We start from the raw sequence: 26954 nt of genomic DNA, 5'->3' as shown, positions 1-26954 counted from the left end.
GAGAGCAGAAGCAGACCCCGCTGGCAGCAGCCCCGCCTTCCTGACGCGCTGAGAGACGCGCTGCTATCTCAAGCCGAGAGACCCAGCACCGGCGTTTCTGGGCAGCCCTCGCAGGCAGCCTGGAATATCGAGAGCAGAGAAAGAGATACTATTCCTCATCCATCCTAAATTCCAGGTACAGAACTGAATAACCCCTCACAGAGAATTCTTTAGTTATTCACTTGGCAAAAACAAACTTAACTTAAACTGTAACTTTCTATTCCTGCCCACGCATTAGACTTAGGTCAGGTACACGGGGTAGGCGTATTTAGAAACACCAGTTGAGCACGTTTAGTCAAAATGTATATGTGTATGTAAATATATTTTAATCATTTTAAACATCATATGGCTCAGAAACCATATCAATGTTTTTACAGTATTATTTTATACTATTGCTTTTAATGTATGCACTTTACTTAACTATAAGTATTGCAATAATATCGATCCATTTCTCATGTATGAGAAAAGAGACTGATCAATAAATAACACCTTTTTATTGAACACGCTCGTCTCTTCCTTTTCTCTACATTCTGATGAGACTAAGAATGCACGTACTGACTGAGTAAAATAATTGCCTTGTGCTCACACGACTCTCGAGATTGACTCTTGATTAGGGGAGAGCAAAGTTGTCATGTTCTATGGTTGTCAGAAACTAAATCCCTTCTTGTCTAATCAGGGGAGTTAATTCCTTCCTTGAACATTCGAGAAAGTTTCTAGCGAACTCTGAGCTTAGCTGGCAAACCCAAAAATTAAGTCTAGTATCGACAGTAGTAGACCTAGTTAACGTCTGGCCTAGGCCTTTACTGCTGTAGGTACTATTCCAATGCGCAGAGCCTATTGGGAAAATAGGAGCTACACTACATGGCGCCCAACGCGTTTGGAAAGGGCGATAAAACTAACGTAAGACATTTAAAGTAACTCAGTCGTGCTTTCTCACTCAGACCCCTTTTCCCAAATACTCCAAAGACGTCTGGAGTGGGTGAAAGGTTATATCCTCCAAAACCTCGCAGGAGGGAACTCCTATGTATGGTTCTTGGTCCAAGTCAACGTTGAAGGATAAACAGTTCCAAAATATTGTGCATCTAATCTTTGTTCCATAAAGAAACCTGATCTGCAAACAAACATAATACCATCCTGTCTGTAAAATGGCAGAGAGTGATGATGAAAGAGAGGCAGTTAGATTAGCAACTGAACTCGCAGATGCTGATGCTACCATGCAAGCAGCGGACCCGAATATAACACTCATTCCGGTCATTAAAAGGAGATCTATAACCTTAAAACTTATAGAAAATGGACTGACACCTAGAGGTGGCACAGTCATATTCGTAATTGAGGCACACGAATATCGGCAGACAGAGGTATACTATTCATGGATATATTTTCCGGCAGCAAATGCTGTAACAAAGTACTTCCACTATTACAAAGTAGAGGAACCTCCTGAAACATACACTCCTTTCGAGGAGGTGGAAGTACCACTCAAATTCCAAGAGCATTTGCTCTTATTTGATGGCGCCCTAATACATAACAATCACATTACAAGGCTCGGTCCTTTAGGAAGACCAGGAGCAACGTGGCCGGTCTTAGCCGGATACACACCACATCCAGACATCGAAAGAATGCCTGCAGCAGAGCTGTTAATACAGCTAAAACAACTACTAAAAATTCATAGACAATTAGTTCAGTATGTAATGCGGACTTCAACAATTCAGCCAGCGATTAAACTTCCACAGCTGACCCCTCACCAGGGGAACACAAATAAAATTACACCACAGAACATCCAATCCTGCCTAGGTAAAGTTCCAGCTAAACGGGAACAGATACCATTCTGGTTGGCACAGAAAATTACCCAAATAGAGGCGGTGTTTCCTGACACCACCCCATTAGAAAAACACAGGATTCTGACTATATGTCTCCCAATGGGAATCGCACCACACATTGAGGACTGTGACACTTGGGGTACAGTCTTTGCTTCCATCTACACAAAAACGCACGGTGTTCCATCCATTTCGGTAATACCAGATGTGCTAAAACAAATTCAAGATGAATACGGTCCAGAACCTGCTTTAACTCTTGGTATGAAATTACTGAAAGACTTCAAGCAGGTCTCGGCTATATTACTAGCCAACATAAAAGGTGAAGTAGCAAACGTGGCGATCCGCCAGAGGTTAAAAGAGACAGATATAGCAGACCAACCAGCTGAAATTGCCAGAATCATAGAAAAATCCTATGAAGAACTAGGCAGAGATAGTCTAGGTGGAATACCAGTAAAACCGCAACTGACTACAAGTCCAGAAAAAATATTTTTTAATAATAATAATTCACCAAAAAAGAACTGGGATGGAAACAAACAATCCAATCCTAAAGAAAAGAAATTCCAGTCCCGAGGAAGGTCTCCTAGGCGAAGAGAGAAATCTCCAAACCAAAGACAGAGGTCACCGCAGAGTGACCCCTCGGGGAATAGATATAACCTTAGAAATAGGGATAATATTAAAAAACCTGATAGATATCAAGACATTGATACACGTCCCTCTCAATCTTTTCAGAATTCCTCGCAGAAATCGGAAAGAAGAGGACGATCAGAAGAGCACGCCAAGTCCAAAGACAAGGAACCTGCTCAACAAAAAAAGAAATTACAATTTCCAAAAAAGAAGGTAGCCAGTATCAAGGTAGTTAACAATGCCGAGAATACTGAGGACACAACTGAAAAACGGAGAGTGGGCTCAGACAATGCTAGACAGCGCAGCAGAGGAGAGCATAGCTCGCAAAGTCCTTATGAATCATCTGGAGACAGTGGACACGAATGAATACCTTCAAGTGGAAACTGCAGACACCAGAGTTAGCAAGCCCCACAAGATATACGAGATAACATTACGTATAGAGGGAGATAAGACTATGAAAATAAGGGGACTATTTTGGGATAACCTCTCAAAGGGTTATGACATCCTTCTAGCTGAAAAAGACTGGCCACCAGAGTTTGTCAGGGAGTGCCCTCATGGCGAAGAAGTAATTATGCCTGCCTTCTCGAATCAAATACCGATTCATAATACACACTTGCTAGAAAGTGGGCAGTGGCCTTAGCACCTGCTTTATATAAAAATCATGTAGGATGGGATGAGGATTCTCCTCACAAAATCCAGTTAAAAACACAACCTACTGCACAAAGGCAGTACCCAATTAAGCAAGAAGCTAAAAAACAAGTAAATGAAATACTAGATCATCTAGAATACCAGGGGGTGATTGAAACTTGCACCTCACAAATGAACAATCCTTTGTTTCCGGTCTCCAAACCAGACAATTCATATCGTCTAGTTTTGGATTACCGACACCTTAACACATGTTGCAAAACCTTTGCAGTGCAAAACTCACACAGTGCTGCACTAATGAATAACATAGTGCGCAAAAAATACAAAACAACCCTGGACATCTCCAATGGATTCTTTTGTCAAAACATAGCACCAGAGAGCAGATATTTAACTGCATTCTCAGTAAATGGCACTCAAAAACAATTCTGTCGGTTAGCCCAGGGGTACAAGAACAGCCCGGGGGTATTCTCAGCGAGAGTAACAGAATTACTACAACTATATGATGATGAAGCATTATCCTACGTCGATGACATTTACTTAACAGATGATGACTTGGAGACTCACTTGAAAAGGGTGAACACCATAATACTTGGGTTCGCTGCAGAGGGTTACAAATTCAACTTTAAAAAGTCCAGAATTGCCCATCTGACGGTCCTATTCTTAGGATATGAGTTATCAAGTGAAGGCAAAAGCCTGGCTGACAATTTCCTAGAGAAATGTGCCGTAATCCAAGCTCCTAAAACACTAAAAAACCTACAGTCGATTCTAGGTTTCCTAAATTTCGGAAGAACATACATTGCAAATTACGCAGAAAGGGTCAAACCCCTTTATGATCTAATTAAACCAGACTTTAAAAGATCCAGTTGGACTCAAACACACACAGAAATTTTGAGATCCTTACAAACAGACATGCTAATTAAAACAAAATTAGAAACACGTGATAACACACGCAACCTTGTGATCCGAGTCATCCCAGGGAGATGCGGATTCACATACCTGACCTCTAATGAGGGAGAAAAGGTACCAATTGCATTTAAATCACACTTGTACACTAAGGCTGAAATGAAATTTAGCCCAACGGAAAAAATTCTTACAGCAACAAAGACAGCTATAGCAAAAGAACGAGCCCTGGCACAAGGTAAACGAATAGTAATCGTGACACCAATACCAGCCTTAGAGGCGGTAACAAAGGCAAGCATTCCAAATGCTAAAGCACTCCATCCGAGATGGATACAATGGGCTAACTCTCTTGCTGCAACAGACGTGGTGTACGAATTTGATCCTTACTTAAAAACACAAGAATTTCTCCAATATGAATTTGAATGTCCTCCGCCAACCGAAATTCTGCCTCTAGATCACTACGGCTGTATAATATATACAGACGGATCAGCACAACCCGCAGTAGGGGGTAAACAAGCTTACAGTGCTGCGTGCGCGATTGTTAAAGGTCGTTGGCACGAAGGGAAATTTAAACCAACCCTCACTAAAACACAATCCCTAGGAGATTGTACAGCTCAGCGAGCTGAACTACTAGCATTCAAGATGGCGCTTGAAAATACCGATCGAGAATTCCCCACACTCATAGTGTGCGATTCGTATTATTGCGTTCAATCTTATAATGAATACTTGCAGATCTGGCTTCAGAACGGATTCAGGGATGCGAAAGGTGGCACAATCAAGCATAAAATGCTCTGGGAACAAGTAGCTCTTTTACAAAAAGAACTACCAAAGACTCACGTGATACATACACTGAGTCATCAACGTGATGGCGTTCACGTTGCAGGGAATTCATTGGCTGATGAGGCCGCGAAGGCAGCTGTGCAAACGGCTTCCGTAGCTGCCGTCACCCGGTCAAAAACAAAAATAGACAGCGAAATTTTACAAGCTGTCAGCGCTTCAGAAAAGGATTCGATAGAACCACTCCCTAAAGGCTTTCCAGTAAAATACTCATACATAACTGATGCAAACAATGTTCCCTTTGCTCGAATCCCTGGAGTGGGGGATAGGGCAATTCCAAACATGGAACATAGGTTAGGACTAATAATAGCGGCACACGAAGGGCTTGCTTCTATTCATGCTGGCGTCTCAGCCACAGTATCATTATTAAAACAGAGATACTGGTGGCCACAAATGAGAAGACAAACGAGGAACTATGTTCTAGCATGTGAAATATGTCAAAAAATGAAAGTATCAACGGTGAGACGTCCAGCACAGACCCCCCTTCTAATCTCGGATAAACCATTAGCCTGTGTTTATCTAGACCACTGCGGTCCCTTACAAAGGGATGGTAACTATAAATATATCTTGGTCGCAGTGGATTCATGCACGAGATTCATATGGATGTGGCCCCAGCGAACGGCTGACGCCAGAACTGTTATAAAAGATTTGCGAGTCTTTATCGGCACATACGCAATTGGCATGCTGCATTCGGACAATGGTCCTGCTTTTAGCTCTCGGTCTTATAAGGAGGCCATGGGCGTGCAATTGCGGTACTCTTGTCCATTTCACCCTGAGGGGAACGGAATTGTTGAAAGAAAAAACCGTGACATAAAGCAATCTATAACGGCAAAGGTATTAGGTTCGGGAGCTGGGTGGGTCAAACATCTAATAAGTGTCCAACGTAGTCTAAATAACTTGCCAAGAAATTCTCTGAAGGGATTCAGTCCGTACGAATTATTATTCGGAACTAGGATGTTGATCTCTGACCTTGATAGTCAGACTTCAGTGGTAATAGAAAAAAGCTTTGATGTCAAAGACCGTTTGGCTATTTTGCAGGACTTAAACAAAACAAGAAAAGACCTGAGCAACATACAGTTGAAACAACAGCCAACAACCACTGAAGAATCACCACCTGTCCCGGCAAGACCTGTCTGGATTCCAAAAGTCGGGGATCTAGTCAGGGAAAAGATCGCGGTAAAGAAGGAATTTGGGCCTTCCTACAGAAAAGCAGTTCCTGTCTTGTCTGTCAACGGGACAAGATCAGTTGTACTACCGCCACTTGCTGGAAAAAAGGAGAACCGAGTTGTATCCATCGACCTGGTAAAACCCACAACATGTGGCCGATAACAAACAGTAGGCCAAGTGGACTCCCAATAAGTAGCAGAACACCAAGGTTTGCTACCAGTACAGAGGTCCTAACAAAAAGGCTCATCACATTCGAAACGCCTAAAGAAGAACAAGAAGGACTATGCAACAATGCAATAGAACTCAGACCTCTTAAAACCCAAATAAAGACATTTAGCAGAGACACACCAATCTATACTGAAGTACCAAGTGAAAATGCAAAAAACAGAAATCCTGAACCAATTGGAACAATTGACAGAACTGCATCCGGTTACTTCATCAACTTCGATGATTCCTCTGACGGCTTCAGTGAATCAAAGACACAGCCATCATCAAAATCCTTTAAAGACAAAGCTAAGGAACTTTTGAAACATCTGAAAGAAACATATCTGGTTTCTCCATGGATTGAATTTTGGGTGGGTTTTGGTGCATTTATCCTCATACTTTGGCTCATCATGGTATTTACTTTGGGACGCTTCATTGAGGGAAAATATGCTAAAATGGACACAGCAAGTCAGAACATCAACTTGATCCTCAAACCACACACATCTTCACACGTCGAGAAAAGAGAACTTTCTTCAGAACTTTCTTCAGCCAACCTCACAGCCAATCCTATACCTGGTGGGGTAGCCTGGGACAACACTGACTATGAAATTTATGGTCCGGTCGAGATCCTGAAATATCCACACCAAATCAAGATCTCCTTGAGTGACTTTGCAAAACCAAACTCATTTGCTGATGATTGGGACTTCGAAAGTATTAACAACATGATGTCTGACTTAGTAATGTCTGCTAAATTTACAAAACATGATTATTTGCAAGGTTCTACAAATTATGATAGTATGTATTGCTATAACCATTATGGTAACCATTTTTTACATAAATCTGCACAACCTAGAAATGTTTTAAATTATAATCAATGGGAACATTGTGCTACACCTCCAAAAGGAAGCTCTAGAACCGTATATGACAAATATTCATATTTTTCAGGTTTTAACATAAGTAATGCTGAAACATTTTATTTTAAATTGTCAAACAAGACAGGGATGAAAACCATGATAACCAACACAAAATTGATATATTCAGATTCATTCTTTGAAAAAATGAATACATTTGGATTTGATTATTGGGACAAAAATGTTGATTTGAAAAGTGTTTGGGGTACAAAAGAATGGCAAGTACAGGGTTTAGAAGCTTTGTTTAGAGCCTGCATGATCCCAGAACAAATGATATTTTTAAATGACACTGTTCAACAAACCACCTGTCTTGGCTTAGCCAAAATCAAAGATTTAATTAAACCGTCTATTCCGAAGCCAACAATGTTTAGCAATAGCTCTGATACAGATGAAGAGATAGACGTAAACCATATATTAAACCAAAACAGAACACATCCTGATTGGAAACAATGGTTGATCTGGCCCACAGATACAAATTACTGTCAAGATAGATTCCTGAATAAAACACAGGGTTTCAAAATGACCAGGCCAGACCCTAGATATCCCCAAAGACATCACCCAGGGATAATAACAACCTACAGTGTGGGCAAATTATGCCTTCAATGGCTACAGACTTCCACACTGCCTGAAATTAAGCAACACCTAACTTTACTTACTGATGGTGCTGACTTGCGTGATTTCATACTGGGACCACGCAAACAGCGTCAAAAGCGTTTCATAGCAGCCTCTGTATATGCAGCATACAATGAGGCCTGGAAGGTTACTCAAATTGAGACAGCAGGAAGAATACGGGAAATTGACCGTATCAATTTGGAAAAATCACTTTCTGTAGTGGACAATGGGTTAATGACTCTGTCCTCCAGAATTTTTTCATTGGACAGCATTGTGTCTTCAGCAATCGATATATTATCGCAAGACTTACTGTTATTACAACATGGTCAGTCACAATTGCGTTCCATTGTACAGCTTGGCTGGACGTTACAAAATCTGCGTTCAGGCTATGTGCCTTGGCGTTTAATCAACACAACGTCACTATTCCAAATCTTTAACCTTACTGATAGACAAATCGGTATGGCGCAAAAGGGTGCTGATTATACAATCTTGAGCATTGAAAAACTAGAAAGATTACCAATGACAATGTCAGAACGACCTGTCAGTGAATGGATAATCCACGGAATCATAAATATTCCAATCTCAACCTTCAGGTTTCAATACTGCCAAAAATATATACAGGCTGGCATGTACGAGAAATTGGGAAAGGGGTACCTTAAAACAACTTGGAACCTGCCCTATTCACATGCATGTGTCAGTAATAAAGGACAGAAAGTGTTTCTTAGTGGCAACAATTGTGCTATGTCGCTAAGCGGCACACTTCTGTGTAACGGAATTAGTTTGCATGGAGCCTGTGAAGGGAATTCATACAACCTTTCATGTCACCAGCAAGGCGCACCTGCAACTGAAATAGAACCATTGTTTCAAAGACTCTATAATGGGAGTTACATTCTTATTGTAGACCGCAGATGTTGTAGTCTTATGCCCGGGACTCCTTATCTAGTCACTACGACGGCGAAGGTCAAGTGCTGTGGACGCTCTTTATTCCCCAGCTCCTTTCCAGACAGGGAGGCAAGGGCATGGCCCAGTTTGAAAATTACTTCTATTCGAATAGATGCTTTAAGCAGAATGAAAACAGTGCTTCTTCAGACGCCTACAAGGCTCACGTCATCAAAAGAAACGTATGATCTACAAGTCGCAAGAACTACTGCAGAGATACATACATTATTATCAACTAATTCCCCCGTACATTTCGCGGAAATCCTAAGCGAAATCTTAAATATTTCTGATACCACTGGGGTCTCAAAGGTATTTAAGACAGTATTTTCGATGGCATTAACACCATTCAAAGCCATACTGGGTATTTTTCCAGATTTCGTCCATTCGATTTTTGGCGGACTTCCCCTGATCCTAGGACTAATTGCCGGAATCCTATTCCTAGTCCTTATTTTTCGTTATGGCAACCCATGTCACAGATCAAACTCTCGCGACAATGGAAGATACGATCCTAGCCATTGGATACCGGGACCGGATATCAAAAATCCTGGGACTCTCCCGGCTTAGAGACCTGAACATGACTTGGTTTCTATCATTTCGACCAATGTGGCAAAGGTGTGTTTTACCTGTACTAAGGTGTCTGCTATGCGGAGAAGAATGCGTGTTAGACACCTGTCTGACGCTACAATCGGATGCGCCAGTGGATGCAGATACACTGTTGGTTCCTACCAAGGTTCACGCTTTGTGCTGCCCTCAAAGGCTGCCAATCCTGATGACGGCATTCCTGGAATCTTCACCACTGCGATTGAAGAGTAGTGAAGTTCAAGATGAAAGCAGCATCGAACAGGTACGACCTTCTGTCAGCAATGCGAATCAGAATGTCAATGGAGACAATCATGCGCACGAATGCATGGTTACCCCTATTTCCGACTTAGTGGAACTTTCCCATGAAGCTGTTGACAGTTTTTTCGAAAGCCTGAATGATATGATGTTCTCTCCAGAACAGAAATAGAGACTTTTGAGTAAACTCGCACACGGCGTTCCCTGAATTCGGCCTTCAACTTTAAAAATAAAGTCACATGAACAATTTCACTCCAGCTCACGGACATCAATATTTTTCAGCAAGCCCCTTAAAATATTTTTCTACATATTTTTTCCCCGGGACACTGATCTTCTGCTTAAAGTAAGAAACTATTCCTAGAGAACTAACATTTCTATTTTTAGATACTTTATAGACTTTAGCTGCTCGCTGGGATGTTCACAAATATTTTATTATGTGATGAAATGGTCTCGAACTTCCTTTCTGTATAGCCATATTAAGAGCCATTTCATGTGTATTTCTCATATACCAATAAGCAATAATGCATAAAAATGCGTGTTTACTTTTGCATTTAATTCATAGCTTAAGTGCATACAATATATATGACTGCAATTTTTCAGTATATTTGAAAATTTCGAAATGCATTTATGTATTTTGGGGTGGTAAGGTATACACTATACTCTGTAGTATGTTGTACTATGTTATACTATGCATAGATTAGTAGATATGACCATAGTTAGCGTGGAGTGGGTGTCGTGTATTTCTATAGGTTCTGAATCAGTCCCCCTATTCCTGACCCTATTCTGGTTAAACTAACTATCAAGTTAACTAACAGTCAGCCCATGAGGCAAGAAAACCCCCATGATGCAGATACCGTTATCTGACGCAGTCACACTACGGCACAGGAACGTGTTATCTGATTAGGTCATAACGCTTGAGATCTAATTAGACAAGCGACATTCCTCCAGCCCCTGATAAGGCATACGACGTTCTCATAACAAATCAAACCTATGACAACCTGGATAATCCGTGCGGCCATTGTTTTGATTTCACAGAGAACTTTAGTAAAGAATGTGCTAACGAGCAAGTCGTATGACATCTTTATTGACGTATCTATGTCCATCCTTACGTCAATCTCGGCACCTTTAAGGTATAAATATTGCCGACCTTGCCCTATGCAAACACACGCGTGGTGACAAGACGGAGCAGCCATACTTGCCGAAGCCGAGAGCAGAAGCAGACCCCGCTGGCAGCAGCCCCGCCTTCCTGACGCGCTGAGAGACGCGCTGCTATCTCAAGCCGAGAGACCCAGCACCGGCGTTTCTGGGCAGCCCTCGCAGGCAGCCTGGAATATCGAGAGCAGAGAAAGAGATACTATTCCTCATCCATCCTAAATTCCAGGTACAGAACTGAATAACCCCTCACAGAGAATTCTTTAGTTATTCACTTGGCAAAAACAAACTTAACTTAAACTGTAACTTTCTATTCCCGCCCACGCATTAGACTTAGGTCAGGTACACGGGGTAGGCGTATTTAGAAACACCAGTTGAGCACGTTTAGTCAAAATGTATATGTGTATGTAAATATATTTTAATCATTTTAAACATCATATGGCTCAGAAACCATATCAATGTTTTTACAGTATTATTTTATACTATTGCTTTTAATGTATGCACTTTACTTAACTATAAGTATTGCAATAATATCGATCCATTTCTCATGTATGAGAAAAGAGACTGATCAATAAATAACACCTTTTTATTGAACACGCCCGTCTCTTCCTTTTCTCTACATTCTGATGAGACTAAGAATGCACGTACTGACTGAGTAAAATAATTGCCTTGTGCTCACACGACTCTCGAGATTGACTCTTGATTAGGGGAGAGCAAAGTTGTCATGTTCTATGGTTGTCAGAAACTAAATCCCTTCTTGTCTAATCAGGGGAGTTAATTCCTTCCTTGAACATTCGAGAAAGTTTCTAGCGAACTCTGAGCTTAGCTGGCAAACCCAAAAATTAAGTCTAGTATCGACAGTAGTAGACCTAGTTAACGTCTGGCCTAGGCCTTTACTGCTGTAGGTACTATTCCAATGCGCAGAGCCTATTGGGAAAATAGGAGCTACACTACACAGTGTTAAATGTCGAAAAGAGGACTGTCAAATGGTTTATTGTTACATGACACATCGCTGTAACTTGTTAAAATGTAAAATGCCAATAAAAAGAACTTTAACAAAAACAAAGAAGGTCTCACCCACTTGTAATCAATGGGCTCTATAGCTGGTCTGCAGAGGCTGTCAATTTAATTTTCTTAGGTAATCTTGGGCCTAGTGTAGCCTGGAGCATTTCTAACTCGCATTTTATTAGATTCTGTTCTAATTCAGCGGATGTGGTCTTGTATTTCCTTAATTAAGTGACAGCAGTAAAATGTACTGATCGTTAAATTCTCTTAATTCATTTTTAGGGCATGATTTGGTTAATGAGGCAAATGTGGCCAAATATCATTTGATATATATCTACTATTTCAGCTTATTAAGGTTACCACGCTCTAGAGTCTGGAGTTTTATATTAAGGGATGTGTCTAAGAATGCGGGGAGGTCACAAGTGGGATTTAATAGATATTTCGGAAGTGAGAGGCATGTGGACTAAAGATGGAGTGGTAACCTTCGCAGCACCGCAGAAAGACAATCAGCTTGCTTAAGCTGAAACTTTTAGATACTTACAAATTAGCCATGCCCTAAAAACAGCAATACCGAAGGGCGGCCGCTACCCGAAGCATCCCCCCTTGAAGACTGATTACTGTTGGACCCTATGCCCAAGAAAGCTATCTCACTAACATACAAAAAACTGTTTAACAATCGACCAGATCCACTGATACGTTTAAGGCAACAATGGGAGATAGATTTGGGTGACCTAGAGGACGATGATTGGCGAGATGCACTCGCCTCACCCCGGGAAATCTCTATTTCCATGAGACTTAGACAAATCCAGCTCAAAACCCTGCACCAAGTCTACCTATCAGTGATAGTCATGGCTAAGATGATGAGGAGAGATGAGACACATTGCTTAAGAAATTGCTCCCATGAGGGAACCTTCTTTCACACTATATGGGAATTTCCAGTCATTCAAACATTCTGGGCAGCGGTCACATCAAAAATGGAAAGGGCAGGGGGAAAAACACTCAACGCCACCCCGAAACTCTGTTTCTTAAACATATGAGAAGCTATCGACCTAGCACAAACTGAAGAATCATGGGCATCGTTGGGATGGGCTCTCGCAAAACGGAATATAGCTAAAAAATGGGGAACAGTGGAACCGCCAAAAGTAAAAGGCTGGGTGGCGGACATGGACAGGGATATGATAGCGGAGAAAGACGTCATTAAAAACAGGGGATGCCCCAAAAAATGCGATTGGAAATGGGCGGTATGGAATTCACATAGAGGCTATATCTTCTTGTCCCCAGCGGCAGAGTTAGACAGGAGAGAGGCAAGGTTGGTAGACTTACCAAATGAAACGGGGTAGGCACACATTATTGGAAATGTCTCCAATTGTAAAAGTAAACGTATGGAATGCCAGTGTTGTAACCTACCAATGTCAAGCTAATATCTGTTTAGCTGTCTCTTTTGCTGTTTTGTTAAAGAGTTAAAAAAGAAAAAATGCGTGGTGGTCCTGAAACTGGGATTGTTCTCTGGAACACTTGTCTGAAGAAGCTCATTATGCTTCTTTTCCTAATCTCCTGTCATAGGCTACAACGGTATTTGGATGGGAAACTTGATATTTCTTATCCAAACAGGGTTGATTCCTGAAATTGGCAGCATCTAACAAGATAGTGTTTATGGGGAGTTTGCTTAAAAATCCCAGAGTTTGAGGTTAATAGCTTGAAAAAGTACAAAGGTGTGCCCAGAGTGAGCTGGACTCCTCACTCTCCATTGAATTCTCCCACTGAGGTTAGGTTGGTGCAGTGCATTTTGTCAAAAATTTGTTTTTTTGTGTTTAGTAAGGCTTTTCTGGCAGGGGAGCTGTAGGAAAGTAGGTTATGCTATCATGGTTACCCCACTTTGTTGCCTGGTGTGATGCGGTTTGTAACTTGTCTTACTGGAATCCTTCTAATCAGGACTCCAGTCTCTGTGCTTTCAGCAGTGGAGGGTGGTCGGGGGTAACAGACATCAGGGGGAGGGTGGGCAGGGGTAACACAGGCAGCAGGGTAGGGCTGGCAGGCGGAAACAGAGAGCAGGGGGAGGGCTGGCAGGGGGCAACACAGTCAGCAGGAGGAGGGTGGTCGGGTGTAACACAGACCGCAGTGGGCGGGGGTAACACAGACAGCAGAGGGAGGGCTGGCAGGGGCCAACACAGCAGTGGGCAGGGGGGGCAACACAGACAGGAGGGGGAGGGTGGGCAGGGGGTTAACACAGACAGAACCCTCCCTTGTTGGTCGCGCCCGCCCTCCCCCGTCTGTGCAAACCCTCCACCTGCCCTCCCTCGTCCCCGCTGCCTCTGCCCAAAATCCCTTGTTCATGGAGCTCCCTGGCACTCCATTGTTTGTCCGTATTGACAACTCTCACAACTTGAAACCCTAATGCATTATAAATATACTTAATTTTGTTATTTGCGAATGCATTTAGGGAACCGCAATTTGCGATTACCTAAATGGTATTCTTGTAGCCATCGCACATTGCGATATTGCTGTAAGGAATCGCAAATTGCCACCAACTTCAAGTTGGTAGTAGTTTGCGATTTCCTAAACAAAAGCACTTTTTTGCTTTGTTCAAAGTGCCATGTGGCACACATACATGCCCTTAGGGCATGTATGTGCGCCACATATGCACACATGCACATTTCAGGGGTGCAACAGGGTGTCCTTTTGGAAATTACATGTACAATTTGCGAGTACCTATTGGGTACTCACAAATTGCTTATGCAATTCACAATCATTCCTATGGGCCTCTTGGCCCATAGAAATGAATGGGAAGGGATTTCCTAATTGCGAAATGCAATTTGCGATTCGCAAATTAGGAATATGTAGGAATCGCAATTATTATTGCGAATACTACGTACATAGTAATTTGCGAGTCCTTAACAGCTATTTGCAAAAATCTTTCATACATATGCCCCTAAGCACCTAGGTTGAATATGTACAGCCCCTTTTTTTTTGTTACCCTTCTGCCAATTGCATTACTAAGCAGTACATTAAGGATAATAAAAATGATAAACCCTATTTCTAAAATAATTTCACTAGTAGAACAGAATACACTGAAAAGTGACATCCTGACAACAGGAAATGCTTATAAACACTTCACTTTTGCATTCTAAAAAAGTAAGTTGAAAATATTTCAACTATGTCGTACAAAAATCATTGTTATCATAATTGTTTTGAAAGAATAGTTAACGTTTTATGATCAGAATTCAGTAGCTAACTGCAGTATGTAAAAAAACATTTAAGGCACTTCAAATGTGTTTTAACATACCGATTATTTTGAAAATTGAAGTCCAGCCAGGCTAATTTCTAAATAAGTCTTCAGAGATCTATCATTTTTTGTTGGAAATGTGAATTGTGAGCTAATTATATTGTGGCATTGTTTTACCATTTTAGTGTCTCCATTTGCAATGATAGCGTATCTCTCCCTGGACAGTTCCCTGATGTCAGCAAATCTCCCCTCGGTGTCAATCTGCATCGGATTTACAAGAGCATTTAGAACAGTAAGTAATGACTTGAGCTCCTTGTGTTTCTTGTATTTGACTGTGGTCTAAAGATGTTGGCAGAACAAAGAATATAAACATAACGAAAAACACTGTTTGTTCAATAATTACATAAACGACAGTCGTGCAGTAGACGAGTAGTTTGTAAATGTGACATAAAATTTCATTAAGTACACAAGCCAAAGTCTGATTTGCGGGGCGGCCTTTTCGCTAATTGAACTGGACTACTGTACAGTATGTTAATTCTAGTATCTTCGTTTCAACTGTCTATGGTATTGGTCTACACGTATTTTTCCTTCACTGTTGTCAAACTGCCATGAACGGCAGTCCCATAAGAATTCCTGTCTTGTGGTTATCTGGTTTGTGTTAGAAGCAACAATTAATTAACAAAAGCCATCCAGTAAGCAAGATTTTCTCCACTCCGATTTCATATTTATTCGCGCTCTGCTGTGATATGACTTGGATTGGTAGGGTTTGGGCTTCCTTCAGCAAATACAGTTATGCCTTCTTTTGCTTACTCCCTTATATTTCAAAAAAAGAAAATTGTTTAAGACATGCCTCCATTTCTACTATCTCACTGTGTCGCCATGGAGGCTTGTGTCACCGACACGATCTGTAACATCTGATAAATAATCTCCTCAAGAGCACCCTTTACTGCTTTCTACAACTCTGCCACCCTGGCCTTGTCTGTGAGCATATTATCAATTTTATTGTTTGTTAATCTGATCGAGACTTGTAGCTTCAGATTCCTTACCGTTGAATTTCCCAGGCGTCAGACTGGAATCGGAAACTTTTTGCGTGAACACTGATTTGTTTTCTCCAGTGCCATTATTTAAAACCTTTCTCACATAGGATTGGGTCCAGTGCAACACAGCTTTCATGCCTGATCTACAGGTCCTGCACAAGTCTCAGTGGCAGAATTAATTAGTTTATCAGGAGCCAAGTTTGTCACCCTAGTAAACCAACTTTCCTCATGTGGCCTCTTTAAAGGGGGAAGGGGGCCGTGACTAAGCCAACCAACATGGCGGACACACATCTCTAGTGCTCTGATAACCTGCCCGACAATCCCAACCCATCCGGCCTGGTGGCGAGACAGAGAAACTGCCCAGTGATGCGGATAACTTTCTAACTGCCATCCCCATCTCCCTGCTGAGTTGGGAGTGAATGTTGATTGCATGAGGCTGTCTTAGTATATGGTGCTCACTTATGTAAGTGTAGCACCCTGCACTAATACAGACAACCCTTACGGTGATTTTAGTGGTCTTAGACAACCTTAGAAAACCCTCTAAGTGGTAGCTGTGGAGAGCAGCCTTCAGGGTTATTCCAGAAGGAGTGTAAAGCAGCTTGTTTTACCAGCACTTAATCTTACCGTATGAGTTAAGTAAAAAAGAACCACACTGTGTAGTTATAAAAAATATGTATTTATTATTATCACTGACTAACACAATGTAGTATCTCCTACACGGAGATATAAACAGAATACACATACTACTTGTCAATAGAATAAGTAAATAGCACAGAATACACAGTGGTCTCCAGGGAAAGACTAAACCATACACTAAAATAGTGGGATGCGAACCACAACTTAAGTCCGGACTGGACCCAAAAGACGTAGAAGAGTCGGGGACCCAAGGAACCACTTAAGGTGAGTATCTAGGAACCCCACAGAGGAGGTGTGCAGAGTGGGAACACAACCACGTACTCAATAGAAGTCGACAGGTAAGTCGCAGTTGCAATTTTAAAGAAGAACCCTTCCCAGTGGACCTGAAGAAACCCAGTGGAAGATAAAGGGTTGAAGAGTCACCCCACCCATGTATACCATAGGAACCAGGATACCTACACCAGGGAAGCCGAGTACATAGGTGCGAAGTGACGTCGGACACTGCCGTGGACCACAATGGAGGACTTCAGGAAAGTTGCCACTGGCAAAGAGGGTGAAAGAGTCCGGTGGAACCCAAAGGTGGATTCAAGATGAGTGGTACCTGCAAGCAGAGGGGACAGAGTCTATGCCACTCAGGAGTGACCAAGAGACATGGGAGATGAATACCCACCGATGTCGGAGATGCAGGAGAGTTTGACGATGCCCTTGAAGTTTCAGCTGTGCGGACCAGGTGACGCTGTAGAAGACCAGGAGCCATTTACGAGATTTCCCACGTCTGATGTCGAGAATTTAGGGAGTCAGTGTCTGGCAGGAGCACCAACAAGCCTTTGCAGCGGCAAACAACGTAGTTGACGGAAAAGGTGCAGTGTCTGGACCAGCAAGGTCCAAGTGACTCACCATGAGCAGGTAAGTCAGAGCAGGCCCCGAGCAAGCAGGGTAGCCCACTGGAGCCAAAGAAGACCATCAAGAGGACCCACATGCTGGAGGCACATGAGTTGCAAGAGGACGTCAAGCAGTTTGCCAAAGGATGAAGGCCCACTGTGCAAAGGATGCGATGCAGACAAAGTTCTTGGCAGAATGATATCTAGAGGCTGGAGCTTCTTGGATCCCGAAGATCTCTGGAGGAGAGAGTCAACAAGCCTTGGCAACGGCAAGTCGATGCACTGCACAGGGGTACTGCTCTAGTGGTTCTGACGAGGTATACTCATCTCCAACTTACTATGAAGAGAGTGCAGGCCTCGAGGGAGTTGCAGAACCACCACCTGTGTTGCTGAACCTTTCAGAGTCTGTAAGAGTTCAGGAACAGCAGACTGGTCAGTTTGGTTGTGGTGCCTGCAGATGCAGGAAAGTAACTCCTTCACTCCAAGGGAGATTCTTTCGGGTGTCTGTCCACCAGCTTTGTGAAGAACCTGTATGGAGCACAGGCACAGACCTTGCAGGAAACTTCCATGACAATGAGACCAGGAGCAGCAGGAGTCTTCCCAGTTGCAGTCTCGGTTCCCAAAGCGAAGTCCAGCGATGTCCAGAGTGCCCAGACGGTCGAAGTTGAAGTGGTGTTGGATCCGAATCTTGTCGCAACAACAACGAATCTAGAGACCCACCCACAGGTAAGCCCTTAAGTACCCAAAGCAAAGGGTTGCGACAATTCAGGGGTCCCTCCCACAGGAGGGTCAGGATACTGCCATGTCCTATGTACAGTTTCACGCCAGAGCAGGAGCCTATGGCTCCCTGAACTGGTTTGAACTGGAGTATGCAAGGAGGGCATGAGGTGTGCTCTTCAAGGAGTCTCTGTGGCGCTGGCAAGCGCCCCCATCCTTTCCCAATACACTAAGTCCTGTCTGGGAGCTGGTCACACTTCCCTGCAACAGGAAACCTATTGTCCTGCCTTTCCCTGCTTGAGCTTGGCTCAGCAGTGGGAGGGTAGAATTGAGTCTCTGGTCAGCAGCAGCCATAGTTTGCTGCCTGGGTCTAGAAGACTGGTACACTGAGGGCCTCCTGGAGGAGATTTACAGTGCATGGAATCATACCGCTGTGGGGGTATAATTCCAACATGTTTGATAACAAACACGACGCAGCCATTTTTTTAGATGGTCATCGCATAATGACACATGGCCACTCTATGTATCGTAATGGCTGATGCACTTGCAACCTGGAAGAGAGGGCTCCGAAGGTTGTAGGGGTGTTCTGTTCATGCAGGGGCACTCTCACATTTAGAACCTAGCACCCTTCCTTCAGGATTGAAAGGCCTGCCTTAGGGGTGACTTATAGGTTTTAAGCGCAGTGACCTCAGATATAAGGGAACTTATATCGGTTGTAAGTGGTGCTAGCACCAGCTTACACTGGCTGCAGCGGCAGGCCTTTAGTCACATATTGTGTGGTCTCTCATGGGTAGCCTAATACATGCTGCAGCCCATGGGAGACCCAAGCGACTCACTACGAGAATTACTGATGAATACATAAAAAAACTGAGTGCACACCAGTTAACCGTGAATTTAGATAACCTAGCACCAGAAGAGGGCATAACCTGGTATGAGGATACAATAAGGCAACTGGTGGAATGCCTTAGGATAAAATTAAAGCACGGTAAACATAAATCAGTAAATAATGCGAAATCATACCCCAATAATAACAAACATTGGTTTGATGATGAATGCCGGAAAATAAAGGCCGGTATTAGAAAACAGGAGAGACGCCTAAGAGGTCATTATAGTGATGATGCGGCAATAGAACTTAGGAAACTAAAGATATAATATAAGGCCACTATTAGAGATTAAAAAAGAACTTTTAAGGATAAATGTTGGGGGAATCTACTTGAGGCAATTGAAGAAAAAAATGTGAGAGGCTTTTGGAAGTTAATACAGGAATGCACGGGGAAAGTCTTAGGAACCTTACACTGCTCGGTGCGAGAGGACAAGTGGGTGACCTATCTGGAAGAAATCTACGGTAAATGGCCAAACAGGGAGGGAAGAACGGCTAATGTCTGGCCTGGAATAAGGGAAGAAATAAAAGTACAGTTCTCCCCAGATGCCACTAGAGGTATAATAAACAGATTAAACCTAACACGGGCAGCAGGCCCAGATAATTTACCAGCTATCATAATAAAAACGAACATAGAATGGTGGGCGGAGTTTTTCTCTAATATGTTCCAAGGGATTTTAAACACTGGCAATTTCCCAGAAAATTGGAAAGGGGCTATTGTCAGGCCAATACATAAAAAAGGCGATGTAAATTCCCCAAAAAATTACCGCCTAATAAACCTTCTGGACATAGTTGAAAAGGTTTTCTCTAAAGTAATTCTAGGTTTACTAAAGGAATGGGTGGATGACAAACCGATAGTACCACCAGAACAGGGGGGGTTCAAAGAAGGCCACTCAACGGTTGACCACTGCTTTGCCCTTTGGTCCACTGCACGGAAGTCGATTGATCAGAGGGGTAATTTATTCTGCTGTTTCGTGGACTTCCGTGCAGCTTTCGATCTGGTGGACATGGAGCAACTGTGGTCAACATTGGTAGGGTATGGAATACAGGGTAACCTGCTAGCCCTAATCCAAGCACTGCACACAGAAAATTGGGCACAGATAATTCTGGATAAGGAGGGAGGTTTGACGAAGAGAATCCCAATTGGGAACGGTCTAAGGCAGGGGTGTGTACTCACCCCCCTACTATTCTCCCTGTTCTTAGCAGACCTACCCTAAAAATTAAGAGAGGTTAGAGGGGCGAACCCGAAACTGGGAGGAAACCAGATATCGTGCCTCCTATATGCTGATGATCTGGTAATCATGGATCAGACGGAGATAGGCCTCCAAAGAAAATTAAATCGATTTAAAGATTACTGTACAAGTAAAAAACTAGTAGTAAACATGGAGAAGACAAAAATTGTATGCTTTGGAAGGAGGAAAACTAAGTTCTCTTGGTACCTGGGCACAGTATTGCTTGAGAGGGTAGCTGATTATAGATATTTGGGAATGTGGTTTTCTGGTACCCTGAAATGGTATACTCATTTACAAGCATTAAAAATGAGGGCATTGGCGTCTGTGAAAGGCTTAAAAAGATTCAATAATACTTATGGAGAAATGTCGGATAGACCGGTCCTAAAAGCCTACCAAGCAATGGTGCCCCCACAATTTTTGTATGGAGCCGAGGTTATTTACATAAGTGGTAAGACCTCCTGGGATAGAGAGGAGGGAAATATACTAAAAAGCTTATTCGTGCTGCCTAAATCATCTATGGTACAGGCGGCAAGACTTGAGCTGGGAATCACCTTGTGGGCGATAACTGCTTGTATGGCCCTTGTACGATTCTGGCAGCGATTGGGAGCAGAGGAGCTTTTCAAAATCTCCCAGTGGGCCAAAGAGGAAATTGCCACGAGCGAGCTACCCTGGGCAAAAGAGACTAGAGTATCAATAAGTAATGCATATAGGGTGCTCGATCTGAAGGAAGGTTCGCTGCAAGACCACATAATAATAGGTAAGAAAGAACTAAGGCTTCAAGGGACTGATATGTCCCGTACCTATGACCGGGAGTACCTTTTACAAAAAGCTCGGTAGCCCACATGACATCGGCCTGGGAGCTCGACCAACATTTTCCCTATGTGGACCGGCTACCAAGTCATAGCTTAAGGCGGGAAGTCCAAACAATGCGAATTGGAATAAACCCATGTTACGCCAATAATGGAGTTCGGAACCAAATGATAGGATGTAATGGTAATTGCACTAGCACTTTAGGTACTACTTGCAATATTTTACATATTTTACTAGACTGTATGTGGTTTTTAGATATACGAAAGGAGTTTTTATGTCCGATTTTTTAAAATTTATAATATTACGAACAGGATGCAAGGTGTTAATCTTTTGGTGGAAATGGGGAATTTAGATATAGCCTGTGCTGTGGGGAAATATATGAATAAAGTCAAGGTGTTCCTCAAGTGCACAGAGTAAGCACAAATAATGCTACTCCTCGGCATTATATAAGGGTGGAACAATTAGTGTTTACAGTAGTAAGTGCTGCATGATTAAGGAGGTGTTGTATAGGCATGAATTAAGTGATTTTAATAATCTAACTGTTATAATACACCGATTTTAAAAATGAAAGTCAAACTATATGTACATTGAGAAGTAATATGTTTCGTGATACCGCTGTGTTATGTTTTTGCTGTTTTTTCATTAGGATAAGAGGTAAATTGTACTTTTATGGTTGTAACAAACCAAATAAAGTTTGTTTTGACTGACTGACCATGGGAGACCCCTGATGTACCTATGCCCTGGGTACCTTAGTACCATATACTAGGGACTTACAAGGGTACACCTGTAGCCCATCTGGGGTGTACCTAAGTACTCACCATGTCCCATTTAGGGAAGATGCACAAAGGCTGGGGTCCTGATTAGCAGGATCCCAGTAAGACTAGTCAGTAAAACATAGTGACACCAGCAAAAAGTGGGGGTGACCATGAAAGCGGATCCTACTTTTCTACACACCCCCGCCCCCAAACATAAGGACCTTGTCTTGCCCAGTTGAGTCTTCATTTTCTAAGTGGAAATACCTGGAGGGTCCATCTGCGTTGTCAAGTTTACTCCCAGGCCTATGTTCCACTGAAAAGTCCATCCCCTGTAGGGAAAAGGACCACCTCAAGAGTTTGGGGGTTTCACCCTTCATTTCTTTAAGCCATAGAGGGGCTTATGGCCTTTCTGAACAAGGAAGCGAATACCAAACAGGTATGGCCTTCGCTACTTCAAGGCCCAGAACACAGCAAAGGCCTCCCTTTGTATATCTGACCAACGATTCTCTCAGGGGGTCAACCTTCTGCTTATAAAACCTACTGGCTGGCTCTGGCCCTCTGCATTCAGTCATGACTAAAGAGCTCCTACCCCTATCGCAGATGCATCTGTCTGGACAATGAAAGTTTTGGAATAGACAGAACTTTCACAGTGCACACGGCATGCTTCAGGTCATCAAATGCGTTTTTACAGCTTACTGTCCACTGAACTTTCTTAGGTATTCTTTTGGAAGTGAGATCATTAAGGAGAGTCACAATGGACCCATATCCCTTAACAAACCTCCGGTAGCACCCAGTCAGGCCCAAGAAAGCTCTGACCTGAGTCTGGGTAGTGGGTTCAACCCAGTCCAGAATGGTCTGGATTTTGCTCTCCATTAGCTGCACTTGGCCTCCACCTATCAGGTGCCCCAAGTATACAACCTTGCTCTGCCCTATTTGGAACTTGGCCTTGATAGTGAGGCCTCCCTTCTACAGGGCCTCCAGAAAATGCCTGAGGTGGACCAGGTGGTCCTCTCATGTGGAGCTAAAGACAACATTATAATCTAGATATGCTGCACCATAGGCTTCCTGACCTGTTAGTACTCTATTCACCAACCTCTGAAAGGTGCAGGTGCATTTTGCAGACAAAAGGGCATCACAATAAATTGATAATGCCTACTTGGGGTTGAAATGCTGTTTTTGGCTTGGCATCCTCAACTAGTCTGATTTGCCAGTAGCCAGCAGTAAGGTAAAATGTTCTCAGATATTTGGCTGAGGCCAAAGTATCCATAAGGTCATCTGCCCTAGGAATAGGATGGGCATCAGTCATAGTGACTTGATTGAAATCCACACAAAACCTGCTCTCTTTTTTTCCACCCTTGGTGTGAGGTTTTGGCGCAAGGACTACTGGACTAATCCTGGGGCTATCTGAAGGCTCGATTACCCCCAACTCCAGCATCTTTTGGACCTTGGTCCTGATGCAGTCTCTTAAATGGTCAGGTTATCTGTACATTTTGTTCTTTACTGGCAGACTGTCATCTGTGTCCACTTCATGGGTACGCCAGGTGGTTTGACTGGGTGTCAGAGTAAACATGTGATTGTACTGATTGAGCACCCTCCTGCAATCAGCCTGCTGCTGGTCAGTGAGGCTGTCTGACAAGGCTATTCAACTACCAATCCACAGGGTTCTGTGAGAGGAGATCAGGGAGAGGGTCACTCTCTTCCTTCTGGCCCTCGTCATTGGTCATGAGCAAGCTCATGTAAGCCTTGTCCACAAACGGGTTTATGCGGTTCACATGTAGTGCCCTGTGGGGACTTATTGGAGTGCCTAGGTCCACCAGCTAGGTTACCTCGCCTTTCTTTTCAAGGATTGTGTGGGGGCCACTCCATTTGTCTTGGAGACCTGCTGGGGCCACAGGCTCCAATACCCACACTTTCTGGCCTGGCTGGTAAACAGCCAGGACAGCCTATCGGTCATGCCAAGCTTTCTGAAGCTCCTGGCTGGCCTCAAGGTATTTGCATGCCTTCTTCATATTCTCAGCCATGCGTGAACGCAGGCCAACTACATAGTTCACAATGTCCTATTTGAGAGGTTGCTCCCAGCCCTCCTTAACTAGACACAATGGACCCCTAACTGGATCCAAACTGGTGTTCAAATGGGCTGTAGCCCACCCCTTCTGAGGATACTCTGTAGGCAAAGAGAAGGCCGGGTAGTAAAACATCCCATTTTTGCCTGAGCTTTTCTGGGAGTCCCATGGCCATACCCTTTAGGGTATTTTTGAACTTTTCAACAAGCCCATTGCACTGTGAATGGTAGAGTGTGATAAACGTATACACCACACTCTTGCAGTGATCTAGCTAGACATGACAGTTGTACCTCTGTCTGACAAGACCTCCTTAGGAAACCCCACTCTGGAAAAGACTCCCAGAAGGGCCCTAGCCACCACAGGAGCTGTATTGTTCCTAAGTGGAATAGCTTCTGGATACCTAGTGGCAGGGTTCACAACCACTAGGATGTAACTGTGTCCAGATGCTGTTGGAGGGTTCAAGGGACCGACAATTTATATCGCTATCCCCTCAAAGGTAACTCCAACTACTGGAAATGGAATTAAGGGGGCCCTTGTAGTGCCATCTGACTTACCACTAGCTAGGCAAGTGACACAAGAGTGACACAACTCCTTGGTGTCTTCAGACATGTGGAGCCAGTAAAAATGATTGCTTTGCTCAAGATATCCTGCAAGGGGAATTTCGTGCTAGAGACAGAAGAAAGCCCCTGTATTTCTGAGGTATAACCAACCTCCTGGTGGCACCAGGCTTAGGGTCTCTACTTTAAGAAAACAGGAGCCCATCTTCCCAATAGATCTTATGGGACCCACTGACTTTTCCCTCCCGCTTCAGCTGCAGCGTGTTGTCTGAGCTGTTCGAGTGGGGGACAGGATTTCTGCTCTAGACTCAGGTTTGCCCTGGAAGGGCCCTCTGCCCCCAAGAACTCTGCCATGTCGGGTCCAAGTTTCTCTATCACAGTTCCTCCACAGGGGTTAGAATCATCTCCCTGGGAGTCTGGGAGGAGGATAATTACTTACTCTACCTGCTCCTTCTCTTAGGAGCTAGCTGGTCCATTCTTCCAGGATACAGAGCTCCCTCAGGTCCTAACTATTGGCCCGAGCCCTAGTAACATCAAATACCCTGGCAGAGATTCACATAATCTCTGCATGTGTCCTGAACTCCACTTCAGACCAGGATGAAGTTTCTAAATCATTGCCCAACAGACAGTCAACAGGTAGGTCTTGGAAAACCACAACTTATAGGGCCAGTTACCCCTCCCCTGGTGGGATTTACAACTGCCAAGGAATATTCAGTTCTGACATTGGTTACTTGGTAAAGTTTACCAAGTATGATTTGGTCAGGAGACACAAGTTCCTCTGTCACCATGTTTACACTGGCCCTTGTCCCTGTATGCCACAGCTTCCTGGCCATTAATCAGTGGCTGTTGCCTGTTCTTGCCCAAGTTAGTGGGGACTTACTCGTAAAGTGGCAAGTTACTTGCCTTTGTCACAGGCAAGGACAGTCTGAGTGGAAGTCCTGACCAGGCCAGAATCCACTTTAGAACCCCAGGTGAACCCTACTAATCCCTTAGGGACACTCCTAGTGATTGTACTAGTGCCAAGGGCGCTGGTTGCCTTAGAGGCAGTAGTAGTAGGTTATTTGGTGTTGGCTTTAGAGCAATTGGTATCTCTTGCTCTGTGGCCTTTCTCCTTACACAGATAACACCAAGGTTTCTTGCCATAAAAAGAGGGGTTTTGGGACCCAACCCCCAAAGGTGTGGTGTGACCACCACCTCATATTGTTCACCATAGCTACCCCCCTCCTCTAAAGATCTCAAACTTATGAAACTGACCAGAAATCTAAATCTCATCCCCCTGGGTTTACTGGAGTCTAAACTCCTAGATTAACTCCCTGCCCCAGTATTGGAACTTTCATAGATTCCCATGCTTTTGTATCATTCCCCGTGGTCGGAATGGGAGTCTCGGTAACAAAATAGCATAGCAGTAGGTACAAAAGAGAAAGAAAAAGGCATAGGCCTCATTCCCTTTTGTAGCATATCTGCCTCTTTTTGTAAAAGAGACCAAACTTAGGCATCAGCCAATCAGAAGAGCCTCACCCCATAGAACCCTCCTGAAGGAACCTCAGAGCCTCAGATTTTCTACCGCACGTTGTGCTTAGAGAGTCTCCTTTGAGCTCTGCTCAAACTCTTCTCTTCAGAAGTTTTCTTCAGGATTTCTCTTTCAGGATTGTTAGCTGTTCCTTCCAGGATGTCTGAAAAGGAAAGGAAGAAGGCCCCTTTTAAGCCATGTTCCACCTGTGGCAAGAAAAGGCTTTTTGTGGAGGATAAGCATAAGGATTGCATCTACTGCCTCTATCCTGACCATAAGGCTGCGGACTGCAAAATCTGCTGCACCTTTTCCACCAAGACCCTCCGGGATCGTTAGGGTAGGCTTCTGACCTGGCTCCAGAAGTTGAAGTCCAGAAAGGACACTGTCTCCAGTGACAGTGAGGACTCGTCATCTGCGTCATCTTCTAGAAGGTCAGTCAAAAGGGGTAGGGTTTCCCCTTCTCCTTCTGTGGAGCGTTCTTCTAAGGCCTCAAAAAAGACCCCCAGAGAGTCTGAGAGCCAAGGTCCAGGCGAATCTCCTCACCATGGTGAAAAGGGGAGGGTAGGACCATCTACACCTTCTGTGGGGATGAAGACTGATCAAGCCTTCAAAAAGCCCTCTTCCCAGTCTTCTAGAAAATCTGAAAGAAGTACCAAGTCATCGACGATGAAGGCGTCGTCGACGAAGGCCTCGTCGAAGGAATTGAAGCCTGCTCTTAAAATGGTACAGTCGACGAACGACGTCGACGGGATCGTCGACGGCAGTGATACCAGTGTGAACGAAGGCGCCGACGACGGCAGCGACGTCGACGGGGATGTCGACGACGACGACATCGACGAGGATGTCGACGACGGCAGTGACGATGAAGGGTTCGTCGACGGTGGGGACAACGACGGTGTCGTCGTCGAGGGCTACAACGACGGCATTGACGACGACTACGGCAGGAGTGCCGACTGTCTCGTCGTCG

At 43.7% G+C, this 26954-nt stretch overlaps 1 protein-coding gene across 3 annotated transcripts in view; it reads left to right on the top strand.

The window, feature by feature from the left end:
* PCNX4 (pecanex 4) overlaps positions 1–26954 on the top strand; it is a 355649-nt gene that overhangs the window by 51672 nt on the left and 277023 nt on the right. For all 3 annotated transcript variants that reach the window (XM_078660350.1, XM_078660351.1, XM_078660352.1), the window contains exon 5: positions 15095–15201. In XM_078660350.1, coding sequence (XP_078516476.1) covers positions 15095–15201 — 107 coding nt within the window. The remainder of the gene's footprint in view (positions 1–15094; positions 15202–26954) is intronic.

This window comes from Lissotriton helveticus, chromosome 9 (genome assembly GCF_964261635.1).
Source record: "Lissotriton helveticus chromosome 9, aLisHel1.1, whole genome shotgun sequence".
In the NCBI taxonomy this organism is placed as follows: domain Eukaryota; kingdom Metazoa; phylum Chordata; class Amphibia; order Caudata; family Salamandridae; genus Lissotriton; species Lissotriton helveticus.
The sequence above is the reverse complement of the archived record's forward strand: the minus strand, read 5'-3'. Positions and strand labels throughout refer to the sequence as shown.